The following is a 21,640-nucleotide window of genomic DNA, read 5'->3' on the forward strand; positions in this document are numbered from 1 at the left end:
GTTTTACCAAGCAGAAGCAACTCTTTTTTTATGTTTTGAACAAGATGCTAATGGTCTAATTCGATTCAATTATTTATGCTAAGCTAAGCTAAAAGTGCTCTCACCAGATTTGCTGAATGAATACAAAAAGTGATTAAACTCAATTCTTTACAAAATAAAACAAGATAATTTCCATGGAATGTTTGAGTGGTGTAAATAAAATTAGGTAAATAAAATATGTGCATAATTAAAAAGTAAACTAAACACGTCGCTTTTAAAGGAACTCTCAATATTTGGGGAAAATAAGGAAATTTTTCAACTTCCTTAGACATAAAAAGTCGAATTTTACCAAACAGAAGCAACTCTAAAAGCACTAAAAGTGCTCACACCAGACCTGGAGATTGGCTGAATAGATTAGACAAAAAACTCTACTATTTACAAAATAAAATAATTTCCATGGAATTTTCATGTGGCGAAAACTTGACTTAAAAAAGCGATTAAACCGGTTGCCTTAAAATTAGGAAAATAACATATGTGCATATTTAAAGAGTAAAATAAACAAGTCACGTTTAAAGGAACAGTCAATTTTTTGTGAAGTAGGCTAATTTTACAACTACTACTAAGTTAAACCAAGTTTTACCAAGCAGAAGCAACATTTTTTTTTTTTTTAAAGTGAGTAAACCTGTTGCCTTAAATTTAGGTAAATAAAATATGTGCATAATTAAAAAGTAAACTAAATATGTGACTTTTAAAGGAACACTCCCTTTTTTAGCAAAAAGGCTAATTTTACAACACCCTTAGAATGAAAAAGTTGAGTTTTATCAAGCAGACGCAACTCTTTTTTTATTTTTGTTGAGAAGACGCTAATGGTCTAATCCAATTCAATGACCTATGCTAAGCTAAACTAAAAGTGCTCACACCAGACACAAAGATTAGCTGAATGGATGCAAAAAGTGATAAAATTCAACTCCTTAAAAAGCAAGTGGAATTTCAATGGAATTTTGAATTGGTGTAAACATGACTTTACTTTAAAAAGTGAGTAACCCTGTTGCCTTAAAATGAGGTAAATAAAATATGCGCATAATTAAAAAGTTAACTAAACATCACTTTTAAAGGAACACTCAATTGTTTAGGAAATAGACTAATTTTATAACTCTCTTAGAGTTTTACCAAGCAGAAGCAAATTTGTTTTGATTTTTTGAGCAAAATGCTAATGGTCTAATTCAATTCAATAATCTATGCTAAGCTAAGCTAAAAGTGCTCACACTAGACACAAAGATAGTTCCATGGATACAAATTTTTTTTTTAAATCAACCTTTTAATTCTGAGGGAGCTTTAAATTTAGCCTAATTACAAAAACTGGAGCGTTTACTTACTTTTTTTAAAGTAAAGTACAGTTGAAGTCAAAATTATTAACCCTTCTGTGACTTATTTTTTCTGTCAAATAATTCCCGAACAATGTTTAACAGAGCAGGAAATTTCTCACAGTATTTCCTATATTAGTTTTACCTTTGGAGAAAGTATTTTTTTTTACTAAAAATAGTTTTTTTTATTTATTTATTTTTTTTAAGGTCAATATTATTATTATTATTATGGGAAAAATAATAAACAGGGGGGCTAATAATTCTGACTTCAACTGTAGCTAATCACTTTTTCCAGTTTTTATGTTTCCATTGCTGTAAGTCTGAATGTCACTGCATTAAGTGTCTTCCACAAACTCCTGGTCTCTGGTCAGTTTCAGTCACACAGTGCTGGGCAGGACAGCCGGTGAGGAGTGGTATGGGTAAGGCAGATAGGCAGTGGATTGCCCAGAATGACTGTAAACCCCCAAAGCTGCTGGACTCTGAGAATACATGTCAAAATGCTGATCACACGCAGGAGTCTTGGGAAAATCACAATACAGATTCTCCTCCATGGTGCTGAACTTCTTCCCTTTCCTATTCTTGCTGGACACTTTGCGGTTGCGCGTCTGAATGCCTTCCTTCTTCATAGCCAGCGGTCGGTTCACCTGAAGAAATCCACTGAAACTGTCAGACAAAACTTCAAGAGTGCTAAAAAAGCTTCTAGTCGCTTCCAGAAGTGAACATTTTCTCTATTGAGTAATTGGTTTTTTACATGACTGATACATTTTTAAAGACAGAGCTGCTTGGTAATTGATTGTACGGTTGAAATCAGAATTATTAGATCTCCTAAATTATTAGCCCACCTGTAAATTTTTCCCCCAACTTCACATTTCTACACATAATAGTTTTAGTAACTCATCTCTAATAACTGATTTATTTTATCCTTGCCACTGTGACAGTAAATAATATTAATTCATTCATTTTCTTTTTGGCTTAGTCCCTTTATTAATCTAGGGTCGCCACAGTGGAATGAACCACCAACTTATCCAGCATATGTTTTACGCAGCGAATGCCCTTCTAGCTGCAACCCATCACTAGAAAACAGTACATAATATTTTACTAGATCATTTTTAAGATACTGGTATTCAGCTAAAGTGACATTTAAAGGCTTAATCAGGCAAGTTAGGGTAATTAGGCAAATCGTTTTATAATGATGGTTTGATCTATAGACAATCAAATAAAAAACAGCGTAAGAGGCTAATTGTCAGGGTTCTGCCACTCTGGTCTTGTGAATTCTTGTTTTGCTGGTGGAATCCGGACACTAGCCCTGTTTTGTCCTGTTACTGTTATTGTGTGTGTCTCTGTGTGAGCACGCGCCATCGTGGGTGTGCGCAGAGCGTGCGCGCTCCCGCTTGATGCGGCCGCGCGGGCTCTGCTAGCCTCTGACGAGCGCACTCTTGTACTCGTGATTGTGTTGTTCTGTCAGCATCGCGTTCTCTGTTGTATGAGGTCAGTTGATACTGTATCTGTTCTACAACAGTGGTTTAAAGTAGTCTGTCATGCCAAGATCCAGATCAAGTCTAGTTGAGTGTGTAGTATGATGTCGTGTTTTTCCCACATGGGGAGATTTGAGTTTTGTTTTTGTTTTATTTCTTAATAAATCCTTCATTTGCTGCATTTGGGTCCTCGCCTCCTCTCCATCCACCCCCATACCCTGACACTAATAATACTGACTTTAAAGTGGTTTAAAAAAAATGTATAATAAATTAAAAGTTGCTTTTATTCTTGCCAAAATGTAACAAGTAAGACTTTCTCCAGAAGAAAAAAACATATAGGAAATACTGTGAAAATTCCTTGCTGTGTTAAACATCATTTGGGAAATATTTGAAATGAAAAGAAAAGAAAATTCACAGGAGGGTGAATAATTGTGACTGTAATTTACTTAATTTACTTTAACTTTTTTTTTTTTTACTTTTTTGAAAATAGGCTAATTTTACAACTCCCTTAGAGTTAAAAATTTGAGTTTTACTATTTTTTAATCCATTTAGCCGAACTCTGAGTCTGGTAGGAGCAATTTTAGCTTGGCATTGATCATTGAGTTGGATTAGACCATTAGCCTCTTGTTAAAAAAAATTGCCAGACCCAGAGATCTGCTGAATCTGTAAAAATGGATTTGCAGGGATAAGTTGATCATACGGAGCACGTCCACATTTCTCACTTTTCATTCTTTTCAATCTCATGTTAAAAATTGGTTATTGGCAAATCAGCATTGTCAGCATTAGTAATGTATTATTGACACATTTGTACTGTTGTCTTTGGCTTCTTGTCCTCTTCTGCTGCCATCAGTCTGTTCTTGTTTTTATTTTTTTTTATTTTTAACTGTATTTTATATATGAAAGTGTATTTAATGTTTAATGCTGTGCTTCTATTATAGGTGTGACTTTTTAACATTCTGCAAAGGGTCTACAGATGAAAAACAGCCATTCTTGGCTAATTCTGGCACATTTTACAGTAATGTTTATTAATGTGCGTTGACCCTGTAAACAAATAAACTAAACAAAAAAAAAAAAAACTAAACATGCATTGGCTGATTCAGAGGTTGCATATGAAGGGCGATGATCGACGCTCAGCTTTAATGGAAAGAAAAGGAATGCAGACATTTTTATATTCATTTCAAAGTGCTTTGAAGATTAAAATACACGAGAAATATGGGAAAATACATAATGATATGATTTTTTTTTCTCACACTCAGTTTTTTTTTCCACCCACTTTTTACCCCACCATCACGTCTCTTCCGGGTCTCCGTACAAACCAGCCTAAAACGGTTGGGGGAAAAAAATGACCTCATGCTGTTGAGAAAGTCAGAATTTTTTATGTTGAAATAGCCTGAAAAGTGGAATTCTATTGAATGTTTTATTGTTGTCTTTGCAGCTGATTCTCATTTTGTTGTTATGCAAATCAAGTAATGGCGCAACTGCAACACAAACAAGAGTGTTCTGCCAAGAAAATGTAAAGTATGTGATGTTTATCTGCCAAGAGTCTCTTATCATTTGTTTTTTGCTGAAGAACATGCTAGTAATTTTCAAGATAATTTCTAAAACCTATAAACCTTCAACTTTTTTTTTTTACATTTTCCAAGTGCTCTTTAACAGAGATATTTCCAAATCTTTTTAAACATAATAGTTGTAATAACTCATTAATTTATTTTGGGGGAGACACAGTGGCATCACAGCAAGAAGGTCACTGGTTTGAGTCCCGGCTGGACCAGTTGGCATTTCTGTGTATAGTTTGCATGTTCTCCCCGTGTTGGCGTGGATTACCTCCAGGTGCTCTGGTTTCCCCCACAGCCCAATGACATGCGGTATTTGTGAATTGAACAAACTAAATAGGACGCAGTGTGTGAATGAATGTTTATGGATGTTTCCCAGTACTGGGTTGCAGCTGGAAGGGCATCCGCTGTGTAAAAAATATACCAGATAAGTTGGCAATTCAATGCACTGTGGCAACCCCTGATGAATAAAGAGACTAAGTCGAATGAGAGTGAATGAATGAATGAATGAATGAATGAATGAATGAATGAATAATTAATTTTGTATTTGCCATGATAACAGTACATAATATTTTACTAGTTATTTTTTAAGATACTAGTATTTAGCTCAAAGTGCAATATAAAGGCTTACTAGGTTAATTAGGCAAATAATTGGACAATATTGATTTGTTTTGTAGCTGATCAGGGGGGAATCATGTGGCTAATATTTATGACCTAAGCATATTTTACATTTAAAAAATAGAAATTCCAGCGAAAACTAAAAGAAATAAGACTTTCTCCAGAGGAAAACATATAATAGGAAATACTGTGAAAATTTCATTGCTCTGATAAACATCACTTGGAAAAGATTTATAAAAGAATTAAAATCTCCCTGGAGGGCTAATAATTTGATCTTCAACTGTGTGTTATGTGCAATAATTTGCTTGGTGCAGTTTGCATGGCGACCGCTTTCACTAATAACAAGGGTTTCTGAATTCTGTATAAGTCTGTTTTAGTGTTCAACCTGGAAACAAAAACTCATGTGTAGTTTCTGCCAATGGCATTTGTGATGGAGTTCAAGCACTGCATGCAAAGCTGCGTAATTCCCAACTGTGTAATATGCAAAAACAGTATGTGACCAAAGAACTGTGAATTCAGAAAAAAGCAAAGCTTTGTGGGTGAAATTCTGAAGTGTGCACATGATGGACATTTTAATATAATAATAAATTTGTTATTCTGCCATAATTTACTCACAATCCATTTGTTGCATACAGTTTCTTTCTTCTGAAGAACACAAAAGAAGATATTTCAAAGAATGTTGGAAATCGACAGCCATTGATCTCCGTAAAAAATTTTTGTTCTTACTATGGATGCCATTGGCTGTTTTGTTTTTCAACCTTCTTCAGAATATCTTGCTTGGTGTTCTACAGAAGAAAGAAACTTATGAGGTTGAATAAATGGTGAGGAAATTTAGATTTTTGGGTGAACTATCCCCTTTAAAAGTATAGTTCACCCAAAAATCAAAAATCTGCCATCACTTACCAATCCTTTACTTTTCACAAACATTTTTCTTTTTTTTCTGTTGAACACAAAATAAGTTATTTTGAAAATGTTAGAAACGTGTAACCATTCACTTCCATAGTAGAAAAAACAAATACTATGGAAGTCAATGGTTACAGGTTTTCAGCATTTTTCAAAATATGTTATTTTGTGTTCAACAAAAAAAAAACTCATACAGCTTTGTGACAAGTGAATTATTGATCTTCTGTTCAAAAAATATATTTTGAAAAATGTTTAAAACCTGTAACTATTGACTTTCATAGAATTTGTTTTTTTTTCTACTATGGAAGTGAATGGTTACAGGTTTCTAACATTTTCAAAATAACTTATTTTGTGTTCAACAGAAAAAAGAAACTCAAATAGGTTTGTGACAAGTGAATAATGAGTTAATGATAGCAGAATTTTCATTCTAGGGTGAACTATCCCTTTTACTATGCCATTTTTGGGTGAAGTATCCCTTTAAGTGACTCCGGTTGCATTATAATGTCAGTATGGTGAAAGTAGTACACCTAGATTCATACATACTATATATTCACAGAGCAAAAAGTTTAGTTTCAGTTATGAGGATAAATTGGGGAACTTTTTACATTAAAATGATAGACCTTAGCTTTTACTTGATTAGCCAATAAGGCGATGGAATTGTAAAGCACAATAATCATATGAAACAGTGCAGTTGCTCACATTGTGAAGCTTGAAGTAGAGTCCGCAAGCATTGCAGACAGGCTCCCCGCTGGAGTTGCGTCTCCACAGTGTGGTTGTACTGGTCTGACAGTTCGCACACTGAGTTCCTATTCGCTTACTGACCACCTGCAGAAAACAGATTTTTAAAAAATATGATTTTACAGTAACACTATAGTTTTTTTGTTTTTGTTTTATAATTTTTTATACAATTTTAACAATGCAAATTACAGCAATAAAAAAAAGATATTGTACATATGCATGTCAGATTTAAATTATATAATCTACTCCACTATAATAGATACATTATACCTTCATATCATATATATTGACCTTATTCTAAAATGCGGAAGTGCGCCTGTTTTCGCGATTGATATATATATACATACACACACACACACACACACACAAACACAACCATACATATATACATATACTCACTGGCCACATTATTAGGTACGCCTGTAGGAAACAGGAAACTGAGGCTACAATTTACACAGGCTCACCAAAATTGGAAATGATGAGTCTCGATTTCGGCTTCAACATTCAAATGGTAGGGTCAGAATTTGGTGTCAACAGCGTAAAAGCATGGATCCATCCCGCCTTGTATCAACGGTTCAGGCTGGTGGTGATGGTGTTATGGTGTAAGGGTTATTTTCTTTGCACACTTTGGGCTCATTAGTACCAATTGAGCATCATGTCAACACCACAGCCAACCTGAGTATTGTTGCTGACCATGTCCATCCCTTTATGACCACAGTGTACCATACTTCTGATGGCTACTTCCTGAAAGATAACACGCCATGTCATAAAGCGCAAATCATCTCAGACTGGTTTCTTGAACATGACAATGAGTTTACTGTACTCAAATGGCCTCCACAGTCACCAGCCTCAATCCAATAGAGCCCCTTTGGGATGTGGTGGAACGAGAGATTTGCATCATGGATGTGCAGCCGACAAATCTGCAGCAACTGCGTGATGCTATCATGTCAATATGAACCAAATTCTCTGAGGAATATTTCCAGTACCTTTACTATGCCACGAAGGAATAAGGCAGTTCTGAAGGCAAGAGGGGGTCCAACCCGGTACTAGTAAATGAACCTAATAAAGTGGCCGGTGAGTGTTTATTCATCTCAGTGCATACAATAATGCAAAAAATAAAAATATCTAGTAAATAATGTTACATATAGCATGTATAACAACAAAGACAAACAGGTGATGTTACCATTCCTGTGACAATTACAGTTTACTTAGTTGGGGATGTCTTTATTTTCCTTGTACATCAACCACTTTTCCCAGTTCTTTCTGAACACACTTATTTCCATTTTCAACATGTATGTAACACTTTAGTTTAAGGACTACTGCTTACTATTAACTACACCTGCCTATTATTAAGATATTGGCTGTTTATAAGTAATTATAAAGTGCATATTCTGCATGATCTTATTATATTTCCCTAATCCTACCCAAAGCATAAACCCAACCACTAACTATTAATTACCAGCACATTAGAACTTTATTAAGGCAAAATCTTGGTTAAATGTGGCGTTAAGTGCTTTGAAACGGACATTTTTATTTGATGCTTGACACAATCTCAACTGAAACATGAAGAGAGGGCAGGACATAGAGTAGCTCCTCCCCTTTAAAAATAAACAGCCAATAACGTTTTGTTTTTCTCACAGCTCTGCCAGTGAGAATGCTTGAGCTCAAGCGCATCAAATGAAAAACAAATTACATGCATCTTAAAGGGGGCGGGGCATCTCGGATACTAGAGAGCATTTCATTGGTCAAGATTTGATGAGAAACTGAAGTATAATGTGATGTAAATAAACCGTTGATCCATTTAGGCGTAAGTGACAAACTACAAACTTTACATGTATATATCAGCTTTATTTCTCCTAAAAGTGAACTTGTCACTGTTTTGGTGCACACTAGCTTATAGATATCCTAAAAACAAACAATACTAACTTCTAAAAAACGTTATTCTAATTTCATGGGACCTTTTATGGTTTTTTGATATCGAGAATTGTACCATAAAATAAAGTATGACTACTATTGTTCAGCAAGGATGCAATAAACTAATAAAAAGTGTTAATAAAAACATTTATAAACTTATAATTCAAATAAAAAGTTATTGTGAAAATGCATATTAACACATTAGAATCATCATGATCATGCGAGATTGAAGACTGGAGTAATGATGCTGAAAACTTAGCATTGAATTAGTGGAATAAATAATATTGTAAAATTATATTGCGTTTACATAGAAGACATTTACTTTCAATTGCAAGAGTATAAGAGAAGTGAGTATCTGTAAGGTGTACCGGTCTCTTTTTGGGTCGGATGAGGGGTCTGTTCTGTCCGTTCATCTTATGGTACAGTCCGCAGGCATTGCAGAGGTAGTGGCCTGTTCCATCACGCCGCCACAGAGGGGTGGCAGTGGCCCCACAGTTCACACACTCACGTGCATCTGACACCACAAAAAATGTTTGAATTATCGTTATCCAAAATCATCAGAACTATACAATTGTGCTGTTACATACAATTGAAGTCAGAATTATTAGCCCTCCTGATTTATTAGTCCCCCTGTATATTTTTAACCCAAAACGGAGAGAAAAACTTTAACACAATTCTAAACATAACAGTTTAATAACTCATTTTTTTATCTTTGTCACTATGACAGCACATAATATTTTACTAGATCATTTTAAGACACTAGCATTCAGCTTAAATTTAAAGGCTTCACTAGGTTTCTCGAGATTTAAGCCTTATAATCACAAAATTAGATCTTTAATCTTAAAAGAAAAATATGTCTATACCGCATGTCGTTTTTTACTGGAACAATATCTTTAATGATGTAAACTGGACTCAATTATGGTCGTCACTTCAACTTTTATTTTACAAATAAGGCTAAAGAAATATGATTTACATTACTTCATAGAGTTTATCCAACAAAAATATTTCTACGAAAATTTAAAATTGATATTGAGTAAGAATGTAGCTTTGGTGAAAGCTTTAATGAAACTATTTCACATTTATTTTGGTCTTGCCAATGTACTTGACATGTTTGGATTACGGTGAAGCTTTTATTGCTCATAATATTTTAAAATCATTTTCCTTATCTTATAAACATGTGATTTTGAGTCATTATGTTAAAGATCACTCTTTAAAAGATGCTGGTTTTATCATAGACTTTATTATATTATTATGTAAATTTCACATACATAAATCTAAGTTTGCCAAAAGCAAACCTCTCTTCATGATGCTAGAACAAGAGATTCAAATGTATATAAAAGAGGTTACTAAGTCAAAAAAATGAAAAGCAATTAAAACAGTTAATATATGCTCCTCCTTTAACATTTTTTTTTTGCATAAAAATGTTTGTACATATGCATTTCCTGTAGTAAAAGTGCATTTAATAACTTGTTAATAAATAAAATTGGAAAAATGTGTGTAATATATTTGTATGTAATTTGATAATTATGTTTCCTCTCTTCTGTGTTTTTTTTATTTAATTTCTTTTTTTTTCTTTTTTTTTCATTGATTCTATTCTTGTTAATACATGTAAAGTGATTTTGTTGTATTAGAAAACTGTACATGCTGGTTATTGTTAATAAAAAAGGCTTAACTAGGTTTATTAGAAAGGTTAAGATAATTAGGCAAGTCATATATGTAGATAGTTTGTTATGTAGACGATCAAATAAATATTGCTTAAGGAAGTTAATAATATTGACACTAAAATGGATTTTAAAAAATTAAAAACCGCTTTTATTCCAGCTGAAATAAAACAAATAAGACAAAGAAAAAATATTATAGGAAAAACTGTGAAAAATCTTTGCTCTTTAAACATCACTTGGGAAATATTTGAAAAATAAAGAAAAAGATTCACAGGAGGGCGAAAAACTCTGACTTCAATTGTATAAGGTTTCTAATAATAAAGCTTAAAGATGGATTTAAATATTTTAGAAATCAATCAGCTGATTTTAAAAACCTGAAATGTAAAATCACAGAATCATATACAGTAGTTGAACCAAATTGTATTGCAAAAATAACCAATTAAAAACATTAATTTTAAAGATTGCACAGTGCACACAGGTTTGACTATAAAAATGCAACAGGAAAAAAAGCTGTAGGGTTTCTTAATCTATACTGTGAAAACTGCAGGAGATCTAATGGAAAATTTCATGTAATTTTAGAAAAATAGATGTGTTGAAGCAAAAAATAATAATATCATAAACTTAAATTTCCAGAATCGTTTCCCACATTTAAGGCTATTAGAATAAAACAGACGTTTCTCTGTTTTTGTCTTATCTGTTATGTACATTAGGGTTTATGTTTTTATCTTATGTTGTTAAAGTCACATTTATAATTGTATATTAATATCACATTTGTTCTCGTAGTGTGTTTTTGTATTGTGTATGTGTATGACACTGTGACCAATTCATATATAATTTTTTTTTTTACTATATAAAAGTAATTTAGCAAATTAACAGAATTTTTTTAATGAACTATAAAAATGTTTTAAAATAAAAAAAAAGTGCTTCAGGGGTAATTAATGTTAAGATAAACAGCAAAATTATATGTCCAAGGCACTCGAAAGAAAAAAGTTTATTAACATTACCTTTATGGCTATTCTATAAAACTGCACTCTTATAGGTGTGTCCTCATCAAGTGTCTGCTAAATGACTAAATGTAAATGAAAATGTACCTTTAGCTTTTTTAAATTATTTTAATAGTTCGTTCTACCGCTAATTTTTTTTACATTTTTACAGACGTTTCTCTTGCCTTATTCTTATGTTTTTATATTCTGTCTTTTTATTTTTACTTGTCTTGTAACTGCAAATTAACCTGACCTGCCTATTTAACTTAATTAACACTTTAAATTTAATTTAAACTGCTTACTAGAATCTTGAAAAATAACTTGCAAAACATTATGCACTTTAATCATGCTGTAGTTCATGTATGACACCATGAATGAATAGTGTAACCTTATTTTTAACCTCATTATCCACCAAATTCACCATCTCCTCACCTAAAGGGGAGAAGTTCATCTTGCTGCAGAGTTTGGGTGTGAAGGTTGCGGGTGCGTAAAGAAGCGAGCTGCTGTAATCTTGCGTGTGTCCTCCATAGGGGCTGTAGTGTGTTTTTGTGGAGTGTGAATGCGGATACACACCGCTCAGCGATGAATTTAGAGGAAACAGTCCACCTCCAGGAGGACTTGAGCGCTCTCCTTTTACGCTCTCCTTCTGCTCCGGCCGGGCAGAAGAGCTGCTGAAGGAGGATGAGGACGCTTTGGAAAACGCACTGCTGTGCCAGGATGATGGGGATGATGGGAAATAGTTGGTTAGAGAGGAGCCGCTTGAACCTTCCAGCCAGGACAGATTTCCCAGGAATGGAGACGAGTAAATGGGATACACTGAGGGAGAAGGAGAGGAGAAAGGAAGTGAAATCAGGGATATTAAAAGTTCAGTAACACTTTACAATAAGGTTGCATTAGTTAATGTTAGTTTATGCATTTACTAACGAGAACAAACAATGAACAATGCATTTATTAAAGTATTAGTTAATAAAAATACAGTTATTCATTGTTAGTTCACATTAACTCAATAAAATCTGGGTGCTCTGGTTTCCCCCACAGTCTAAAGTCATGCGCTATAGGTGAATTGGATGAACTAAATTGGCCGTAGTATATTTGTGAATGCGAGAGTATATGGGTGTTCCCTAGTACTGGGTTGCGGCTGGAAGAGCATCCACTAAACATATGCTGGAATAGTTGGCAGTTCATTCCGCTGTGGCGACCCCTAATAAATAAGGAACTAAGCCGAAGGAAAATGAATGAATTAATGAACTTCCATCCACAGCTGTATCCCTTCTAGCAACAACGGGTTTAGGGGTAGGGGGATAGAACATACAGTATGAAAATCATTAGGTCTATGGAAAGTCCCCATAAGGATAGCTGGACGAGTGTGTGTGTGACTGACCTGGGCTGTGCTGGAAGGCTGCAGTCGGCCGGCTGTGGACAGGGCTGCTGAATAGAGACGGCAGGCCGCTGTGATCTGCATCTGTGCAGGGGAATATTGACGCCTCCTCACCGTGGAGCAGGAAACTAGAGTCAGACGTGTAGGTGGGCATCACTTCTGAAGACCCCCAGCGAACCTGATCAACAGAGCTCTCCATGTCTGTCAGAAAGCCCTTCTGTACTGCATCACAAGAAAATGAACTATGGAATGAATATTGAGTATTATTACACATAAATACATACACAGTTGAGGGTAAAATGATTAGCCCCTTTTCCTTTTTCAAATATTTCTTAAGCGGTATTTAATGGAGCAAGACATTTTTCACAGATATTCTTTCTTCTAGTGAAAGTCTTATTTGATTTATTTCGGCTGGAATAAAAGCAGTTTGAATTTTTATTTTTTACTATTTAAAGGTCAATATTATCAGCCCCCTTAAGTTGTATGTTTTCAGATTGTCCACAGAACAAACCACTGCTACTATGATTTGCTTAATTACAATAATTTGCCTGATTAACCTAGTTACGCTTTTAAACTGCACTTTAAGCTTAATACTAGTATCTTAATAAACATCTAATAAAATATTATTTACTGTCATCATGGCAAAGATAAAATAGAAAATGAGAATTGAATTGAAAACTATTGAATTGAAAATTAGAAATGAGTTATTAAAAATATTATGTTTAGAAATGTTTTTAAAAAAATCCTCTCTCCTTTAAACAGAAATTGGGAAAAAATATATAAAATAATTAATTTAACAGGAGGGCTAATAATTCTGACTTCAACAGCATGTAACTCAACCCAGATTATTTCTAGAGCACTTTCAACCAACCACAATAGTCACAATTCCACTATCGCATCTAAAGTGAGCGAGCAAAGGCCAGTCACGTTTCCACAATCACTTCCGGGGTCTGATCAGGCCAAAGCAGGGCTTTCTCGGGGCCAGGCCGAATACCTTGGGTGACAGAGGGCCAGCTGGGGCTTTGGGCAGGCCCAGATTGGCTAATCGGGAGGACCGGGAGAATTCCCGGTGGGCTGGTCCGTTTTTTGGCCGCAAGGGCCGGTGTCCCTAGCTGATTGCACTCTCAGCAGTCGCACTCTTTTCATTTATTTATTTATTTGACCATTGCCTCACTATTTTTATTCATTTTTTTCCCGCACCTCTGCTCTTTTTATTTATTTTCTCGCAGCCCCCTGAGCATATGTATTGGTTGTCGCGGACGAAAGTGAAGATGGTTGGGGTGTCGCGAAAGTAAAAGCGAAGTGAACAGTTGAAGGGGGAGGAGGGTGGTTGAGGAGGGGGATCGGTAAAATGAGGTGCCGGATCAGATTTCAGAGGTGCCGGATCCTGCGTGTTCTGGCACAAATTATCCCTGAATTAATGAATATTTCACCTGCTCAATGAAAATCAGATGATTCACTACATTAATAAATCTGACATAACTTGATCAGAAATCTAAAAAGCGGAGAAAAAGATTAAGCCATCAATAGAAAGTAATACTGTGGTTAAGTATCTTGCAGATAACAGTGCAAATAATACGTTTTTATTCTATATTCCAAACGCATAACAGCGCCATTGTGGCCAGTGGTCAGCATGTTGCATAACGACGCCACTGACCCGAGTTCAAATCTCACCCGAGTAGTTTTTTTTTTTTTTTTCATTTTTAGTGTTAAGACTATTTAGGTTACTTATGTAAGTGTACACATTTTATTTTCATTTTTTGTGTGACCACAGTTACAAAGGACTGGATGTTTATAAAAAATTTTGCATAAAGGACAATATTGCAGGAAAGGACATTTTGATGTTTTAAAGAATAGTGTTGTAGATTTAGCTACCCTTTAATGTTCTCATATTTATGAAAAACATTTGAAGTTCTAAAGCAGCTGTGTCCTTGAAAAACATGTGATAGTGTCATTAGAAACTGAATTGGAAATGACGTTATTTTATTATAGTCAGTCTTGAACGGAGGTCGGCCGGTCGAAGGCTTGAAACTCCAGGGCTGAAAAGGAGTCCCACTCCAGCCCTACTTTAGGGCGGAGTGAAAGAAGAGGCGGACTTTGCCCGAGTCTGGTAAAGATGGCATGCTGTCATTACACTAGTTTTCCGATCGCACACGAGTACATGCGCCAAACAAATAAATAAACAAGGGATAAAAAACATATAGCTGGTCAGTGTAAGATAGGCTATTCCACAAATCACCTTATAGGATAGGGGTCTTTTTGCTTATGATCGCCCTTATATTTCCCTTTTAAATGTAAAGCTGATGCATAAAATAATAAAGTTTTAATTTATTAGTGACATTCTTTGCTGCATCCTCCTTATGTTTCAATTACACATAATAATCTTTACACTATATTAAAGACACAGCAGCCAGTAAAGGTTGTTGACAGTTTTTGTCAAATTTAAAAGGTGTGTTTGTGCATGATATATGCACGTTTAGATGTGTGTGTGTGTGTGTGTGTGTGTGTGTGTGTGTGTGTGTCTTCTTTCTTTATGTATTTATTTTGGAGAGAATACAAAATATGAATACAACAGCAGGACATAAAACTTTACAAATGACGTATCCACTTTTGTAGGCTCAAAACAATAGTGTCATATCTTGATAAAATTGCCTAAGCTATATTGAAATAATTTAAAGAATTACAAATATCGGATATAATAAAAACACATTAAATAAATAAACCAATATAAAACAAACAAAAGCTAGAACAATGTGGGTATACAATACATAAAATAAACCGTTTTAAGTCATTTATAACTTTCCTTTTGCAAAGGCCAATCTGAAAAAAAGATTTTACATAATTTCTTAAAATAATTAATACCAGATGAGGTTTAAAATATTGTTTATAAAGTATTTGGATACGATGATATTAATGAAATCGTGCAAACAGAGCATTTTTGGGGTGACTCAAAGCAGAAACGACCTTCTTCTTCTGTCATCCAGTCCTGCGCAGCACCACATTACAAATGCATTGGGGGAAACTGCAAATACAAAATGTGTTCTGTGTCCTTTGGGTACCAAAGAGCCGTATAAAAAACACACATAATGCATGCAAACATACAAGGAACCAAAGTACATAAACTCACAACACATGATTAGAAGCCAAGCAAAAGAAGTGTGTTTTTAGTGACCTCTGAAAACACTCAAAAGTTAGAGATGCTCTTAAGGAGAGTGGAAGATTGTTTAAAGTCTTGGAGCTGCTACTGAAAAAGCTCTATCATCTCAACATTTCAAGCGTGATTGTGCAACTTGCAAATAGATTTAATCCTTAAAGCGAAGAGATCTCTCGGGTTGGTGTGTATTAATTAGGTCAGAAATATACTCAGGGGCCAGGCCGTGGAGGGCTTTATAAACATATAACAATACTTTGTATTGAAAACTAAACTGGATTGGTTGCCAGTGTATGGGGAAACCAGTACAGGTGTGATGTGCTCTCCTTTTTTGTGCCTGTTAAAAGCCTGGCAGCTGAGTTCTGGACCAGCTGCAGTCGAGATACAATGCGTTGCAGTAATATATGTACATATATATTTCATGTTTTCAGGTCTTACATGTTAGGAAAATGTTTGGGTATATATTTATTTATGTAAAAATTATATGCATATAAAATGCATAGAAAGTTATTTTTGTCAATATATGGAGTCTGATTATTGAAATGTGGCATATTTGGTATTTAATTAAATTTAAATCATGTTTATTTATATAGAGCTTTTCCAATGTAGATTGTGTCAAAGCAGCTTCACATAGAAGATCATAGTAAATTGAAACACTGTCAGTTCAGTTCAGTTCAGTTCAGTTCAGTTCAGTTCAGTTCAGTTCAGTGTGGTTTAATATTCACTGCTGAGAGATCAAACACTGAAGAGTAAATCCTTCGATATTATCATATTGCCAATTTCGTATTTTCTTATTTTGAATTGCTTTCCAGATTATTTGTATTAATGAAAACAAGAAATGTTAACCTGATTATATGAAAGAATAATCAAAATTACAATCATTTTCTCTTATTTATTTGCTGAATAAGCACTCTGCGATGTAAAACTCATTACACTATTTACCTTTATCTTTTAATAATTTTTAAACACATTTTAATCAGTTTTTATATAATTTTATTCTTAGTTTTATTCACATTTTAATTTTTATTTGATTTCCAGTGTTCCTTCGTGAACAGCAGATTCAAGGACCTTTAAAAGCACCATTGATTTTAAATACAGCTGTAATTCATACTTTAGCTGTACTTAATATTTTACTTAGGCTTAATATTTATGTTAAAAATGTCAGAGTAGTTCCCAGAGATGGGTTGCGGCTGGAAGGGCATCCGCTGCGTAAAAACTTGCTGGATAAGTTGGCGGTTCATTCCACTGTGGTGACCCTGGATTAATAAAGGGACTAAGCAGACAAGAAAATGAATGAATGTCAGAGTAGGGCGACACGGTGGTTCAGTGGTAGCACTGTTGCCTCACAGCAAGAATGTTGCTGCTTTAAGTTCCAGCTGGGCCAGTTGGCATCTCTGTGAGGAGTTTGCATGTTCTCCACGTGTTAGCATGGGTTTCCTCCAGGTGCAATTTCCCCCAAAGACATGCGCTATAGGTGAATTGAATAAACTAAATTGGCTGAGGAGTGTGTATGGGTGTTTCCCAGAACTGGGTTGCAGCTGGAAGGGCATCCGCCATGTAAAACATAGGGATAAGTTGGCGGTTTTTCCTCTGTAGCAACCCCTCATGAATAAAGTAACTAAGCCAAAGGAAAATGAATGAATGCTTACTGAATAAACACTGTGCTATGTGAAACTGATCACACTATTTACCTTTATCTTGTTAAAATAGTTTAACACATTTTAATATTCTAAAATTATTTTTATTATTAGTTTTATTCACATTTTTTGTTTTCATTTGATTTCTTTTACTTGCCTTACACTTTTTTTTTTTACCTTTAGTATTTTAAATGACCATTTTATATGAAGTGTGTTATATAAATGAACTGGCCTTGCCTACACAAATTGGCCCATGAACACACTATTTACCTTTATCGTTTTATAATTGTTCGTTTTTTTGGTGTCATCGTGGCTCAGTGGTTAGCACTGTCGCATCACAGCAAGAAGGTCGCTGGTTCGAGCCCCGGCTGGGTCAGTTGGCATTTCTGTGTGGAGTTTGCATGTTCTCCCCATGTTGGAGTGGGTTTCCTCCGGGTGCTCCGGTTCACCCACAGTCCAAAGACATGTGGTGTAGGTCAATGGTTCTCAAAGTGGGGGTCGGAACCCCCCGAGGGGTCGCGGGACAATGAAGGGGGGTCGCCTGGTGATTTCCAAAAATCTAATTATTTTTATTAAACCATAAGAATTACCATATTTTATCCATTACCTACTGAAGAGAAAAAATATTCGTATATACCATATATAGTTACTATAGTAGCTTATAGTTACTACTTTTATTGGATTGCAACTCCTGGGGTAATTACCTTGTATTAAAGACACAGCAATAGCGTCAGATGCAGCAGATTTCATAACACCCGGTTAAACTTTGTGGCCCATTTACAGCTCTCATACATTAAAAAAATTAAAAGAAGAATAGACTTGGGTCCATTGGTGTGTGTGTGCGCCATTGCATGCAAGGTTTCTGTATTTATAACCACCTCAGAGGATATTGGGGGTCGCGAGTCACTGGCATTGTCATTTTGGGAGTCGCGGCCTGAAAAGTTTGGGAACCCCTGCTGTAGGTGAATTGGGTAAATTAAAATGTATGGAGTGTTTCCAGGTGTTGGGTAGCAGTTGGAAGGGCATCTGCTGCGTAAAACGTGCTGGATAAGTTGGCGGTTCATTCTGCTGTGGCGACCCCAAATTGATAAAGAGACTAAGCCGAAAAGAAATGAATGAAGATGACTTCATCTTCATTACTCCAGGCTTCAGTCACACGATCCTTCAGAAATCACTCTAATATTCAATATTATATTCAATATTATTATTAATAATTTGTGCTTATAGCTCACTGATGTCAAGAAATGTTACTATTTAAAGCAGGAGTGTGCAAACTCGGTCCTGGAGGGCCGATGTCCTGCAGTATTTAGCTGCAACTTGCCTCAACACACCTGAATGGATTAGTTGAATTCAATACTGGTGATAAACAAAAGCGGTTTTTGAAATATTGATAAAATGTGCATTATTTGTCAGTGTTTTGTACAAGATTTAAGTTAAAGATTTTTAATTTAAGAATTTTTCTCTTTCTGTTCTGTTTTTAACAATTGAGTACAATTGTTGTAAAAAAAATTATATTTATATATTTCAAATTTAATTCTAGCACTGTGTTTGTTTTACCCCTATTTCTGAAATTCAAGTACTTTGAAGCACTTTCAAGAACTGTGGGAATCCTGAAATTCTTTTACTTTTCTTAATTTTTTTACCTTTAGTATTTTAAATGACCATTTAATATGAAATATGCTATATTATGAACTTGCCTTGCCTAGACAAAATGCAAATTACAAACATCTTTAGCAACCCGAGTTAAAATATTTCTTAGAGCAACAAAACGGTCTCAATTTTCATCTTTACACTCACTTACCTGTTCCAACCATGAACACAACCACATTGACTTCATAATTTGTGTTTATAGCTCACTGAAGTCTAGAACTGTTACTATTTAAAGCAGGAGTGTCCAAACTCGGTCCTGGAGGGCCGGTGTCCTGCAGTATTTAGCTCCAACTTGCCTCAACACACCTGAATGGATGTTTCTACAAAGCCTAGTAAGAGCTCGATTAGCTAGCTCAGGTGTGTCTGATTGGGGTTGGAAATAAAGTTTGCAGGACACCGGCCCTCCAGGACCGAGTTTGGGCACCACTGACTTAAAGTAAGGTAAGTGTAAATCCTCAAAATTAAGTGCTGGCTAACAGGTTAATAAAATTAGTTGAATTCAATACTGGTGATAAACAAAAGAGGTTTCTGAAATATTATTAAAATGTGCATTATTTGTCAGTGTTATTGTTCAAGATTTAAGTTAAAGATTTTTAATTTAAGAATTTTTCTCTTTTTGTTCTGTTTAACAATTGAGTACAATTGTTGAAAAAAAAATTATATTTATATATTTCAAATTTAATTCTAGCACTGTGTTTGTTTTTAAGCACTTTCCAGCCCTAAAAATCCATATTTCTGAAATTCAAGTACTTTGAAGCACTTTCAAGAACTGTGGGAATCCTGAATTTCTTTTACTTTTCTTAATTTTTTTACCTTTAGTATTTTAAATGACCATTTAATTTGAAATATGCTATATTATGAACTTGCCTTGCCTAGACAAAATGCAAATTACAAACATCTTTAGCAACCCGAGTTAAAATATTTCTTAGAGCAACAAAACGGTCTCAATTTTCAGCTTTACACTCACTTACCTGTTCCAACCAAGAACACAACCACATTGACTTCATAATTTGTGCTTATAGCTCACTGAAGTCTAGAACTGTTACTATTTAAAGCAGGATTGTCCAAACTCAGTCCTGGAGGGCCGGTGTCCTGCAGTATTTAGCTCCAACTTGCCTCAACACACCTGAATGGATGTTTCTAGAAAGCCTAGTAAGAGCTCCATTAGCTAGCTCAGGTGTGTCTGATTGGGGTTGGAAATAAAGTTTGCAGGACACCGGCCCTCCAGGACCGAGTTTGGGCACCACTGACTTAAAGTAAGGTAAGTGTAAATCCTCAAAATTAAGTGCTGGCTAACAGGTTAATAAAATTAGTTGAATTCAATACTGGTGATAAACAAAAGCGGTTTCTGAAATATTATTAAAATGTGCATTATTTGTCAGTGTTATTGTTAAGTTAAAGATTTTTAATTTAAGAATTTTTCTCTTTTTGTTCTGTTTTTAACAATTGAGTACAATTGTTGAAAAAAAAAAAAAAAAAAAAAAATATATATATATATATATATATATATATATATATATATATATATATATATATATATATATATATATGTATATATATATATATGTATTTCAAATTTAATTCTAGCACTGTGTTTGTTTTACCCCTATTTCTGAAACTCAAGTACTTTGAAGCACTTTCAAGAACTGTGGGAATCCTGAATTTCTTTTACTTTTCTTAATTTTTTTTTTACGTTTAGTATTTTAAATGACCATTTAATATGAAATATGCTATATTATGAACTTGCCTTGCCTAGACAAGTATGTAATTTTATAAATGTAAATTATAAATATCTTTAGCAACCCGAGTTAAAATATTTCTCAGAGCAACAAAACGGTCTCAATTTTCAGCTTTACACTCACTTACCTGTTCTAACCATGAACACAACCACATTGACTATGTACACAGCACAACATTTACATTTAAAATCAGATTCTGACAAATCCCTATCTACAAACAACTTAAATAAACAGATTTAAAGAAGTGTGACTGCTCTGAAGTGCATAACACAACCCCAGCGACAATCAGTCATCTAACAGAAAGAAATGCAGAAGCAGACGACTCTACAAACACGATAAGCATCGCTTGCATTGTTTGGTTTGCTAATTGAGCCGCAGATAAGGTGATGTAGACGTGATTGTTAGCAGATGAAAATCAGTCATACCTGAGCTCATGTGACAGGGTCTGTAGGACAGGTGTCTTATGAAGAAGAGTCAACGCTGGGCTACAACTTTATGACTGCAGCTCTGGCACTGAGGCAGATTGAGGTTGGACATGTGGAGATGATGGGCGGAGCCGCAGAGAGACCTCCACTTCACTAATGTGCAGCACGTCTGGAAATATTCCACATCATTTGAAAATATAATAAAAGTCTGCATTGCAAATTAACATGCAAAACCAACAAGGAGGAAAAAAAACAGCAAGACCGAACTACTCTACTAAAACACAAAGACACGGGGTCCTATGAGGAAGAGAGTGTATTCAAATGTAGTGCTACACATAAATGAGTACACCCCATTTTGAAAATTAATATTTTTATCCATTTCTCAGTGAATATAGGACATGTATTTTGGTGCATTTAAACAAAACAGATTTATTAAACAGATATATTTATTAAAATATTATTTTAGTCACAT

The 21,640-nt window shown here is 34.7% G+C and overlaps 1 protein-coding gene across 1 annotated transcript; it reads right to left on the reverse strand.

Annotated features, from left to right (window-relative positions):
* Positions 1 to 1,547: 1,547 nt before the first annotated feature.
* On the reverse strand, positions 1,548 to 21,337 carry gata1b (GATA binding protein 1b). The gene is made up of 6 exons (XM_087264267.1): positions 21,169 to 21,337; positions 12,570 to 12,788; positions 11,621 to 12,004; positions 8,913 to 9,058; positions 6,592 to 6,717; positions 1,548 to 1,987 (listed from the first exon to the last, which is right to left on the reverse strand). Exons 1-6 carry the CDS (start codon positions 21,176 to 21,178, stop codon positions 1,721 to 1,723), a joined length of 1,152 nt encoding a protein of 383 aa, XP_087120393.1. The 5' UTR covers positions 21,179 to 21,337; the 3' UTR covers positions 1,548 to 1,720.
* Positions 21,338 to 21,640: the final 303 nt, after the last annotated feature.

Source organism: Danio rerio, chromosome 8 (genome assembly GCF_052040795.2).
Source record: "Danio rerio strain M-AB ecotype USA chromosome 8, GRCz13ab, whole genome shotgun sequence".
Taxonomy (NCBI): Eukaryota; Metazoa; Chordata; class Actinopteri; order Cypriniformes; family Danionidae; genus Danio; species Danio rerio.

What these genes read in the sequence shown, in the direction of transcription:
- gata1b (XM_087264267.1), bottom strand. An exon ending in TCCGACCCAAAAAGAGACCG is followed by an intron (nt 6,718 to 8,912) that starts GTACACCTTACA and finishes TGTTTTCTGCAG; the next exon opens with GTGGTCAGTAAGCGAATAGG. An exon ending in TCTACTTCAAGCTTCACAAT is followed by an intron (nt 1,988 to 6,591) that starts GTGAGCAACTGC and finishes GGATTTCTTCAG; the next exon opens with GTGAACCGACCGCTGGCTAT.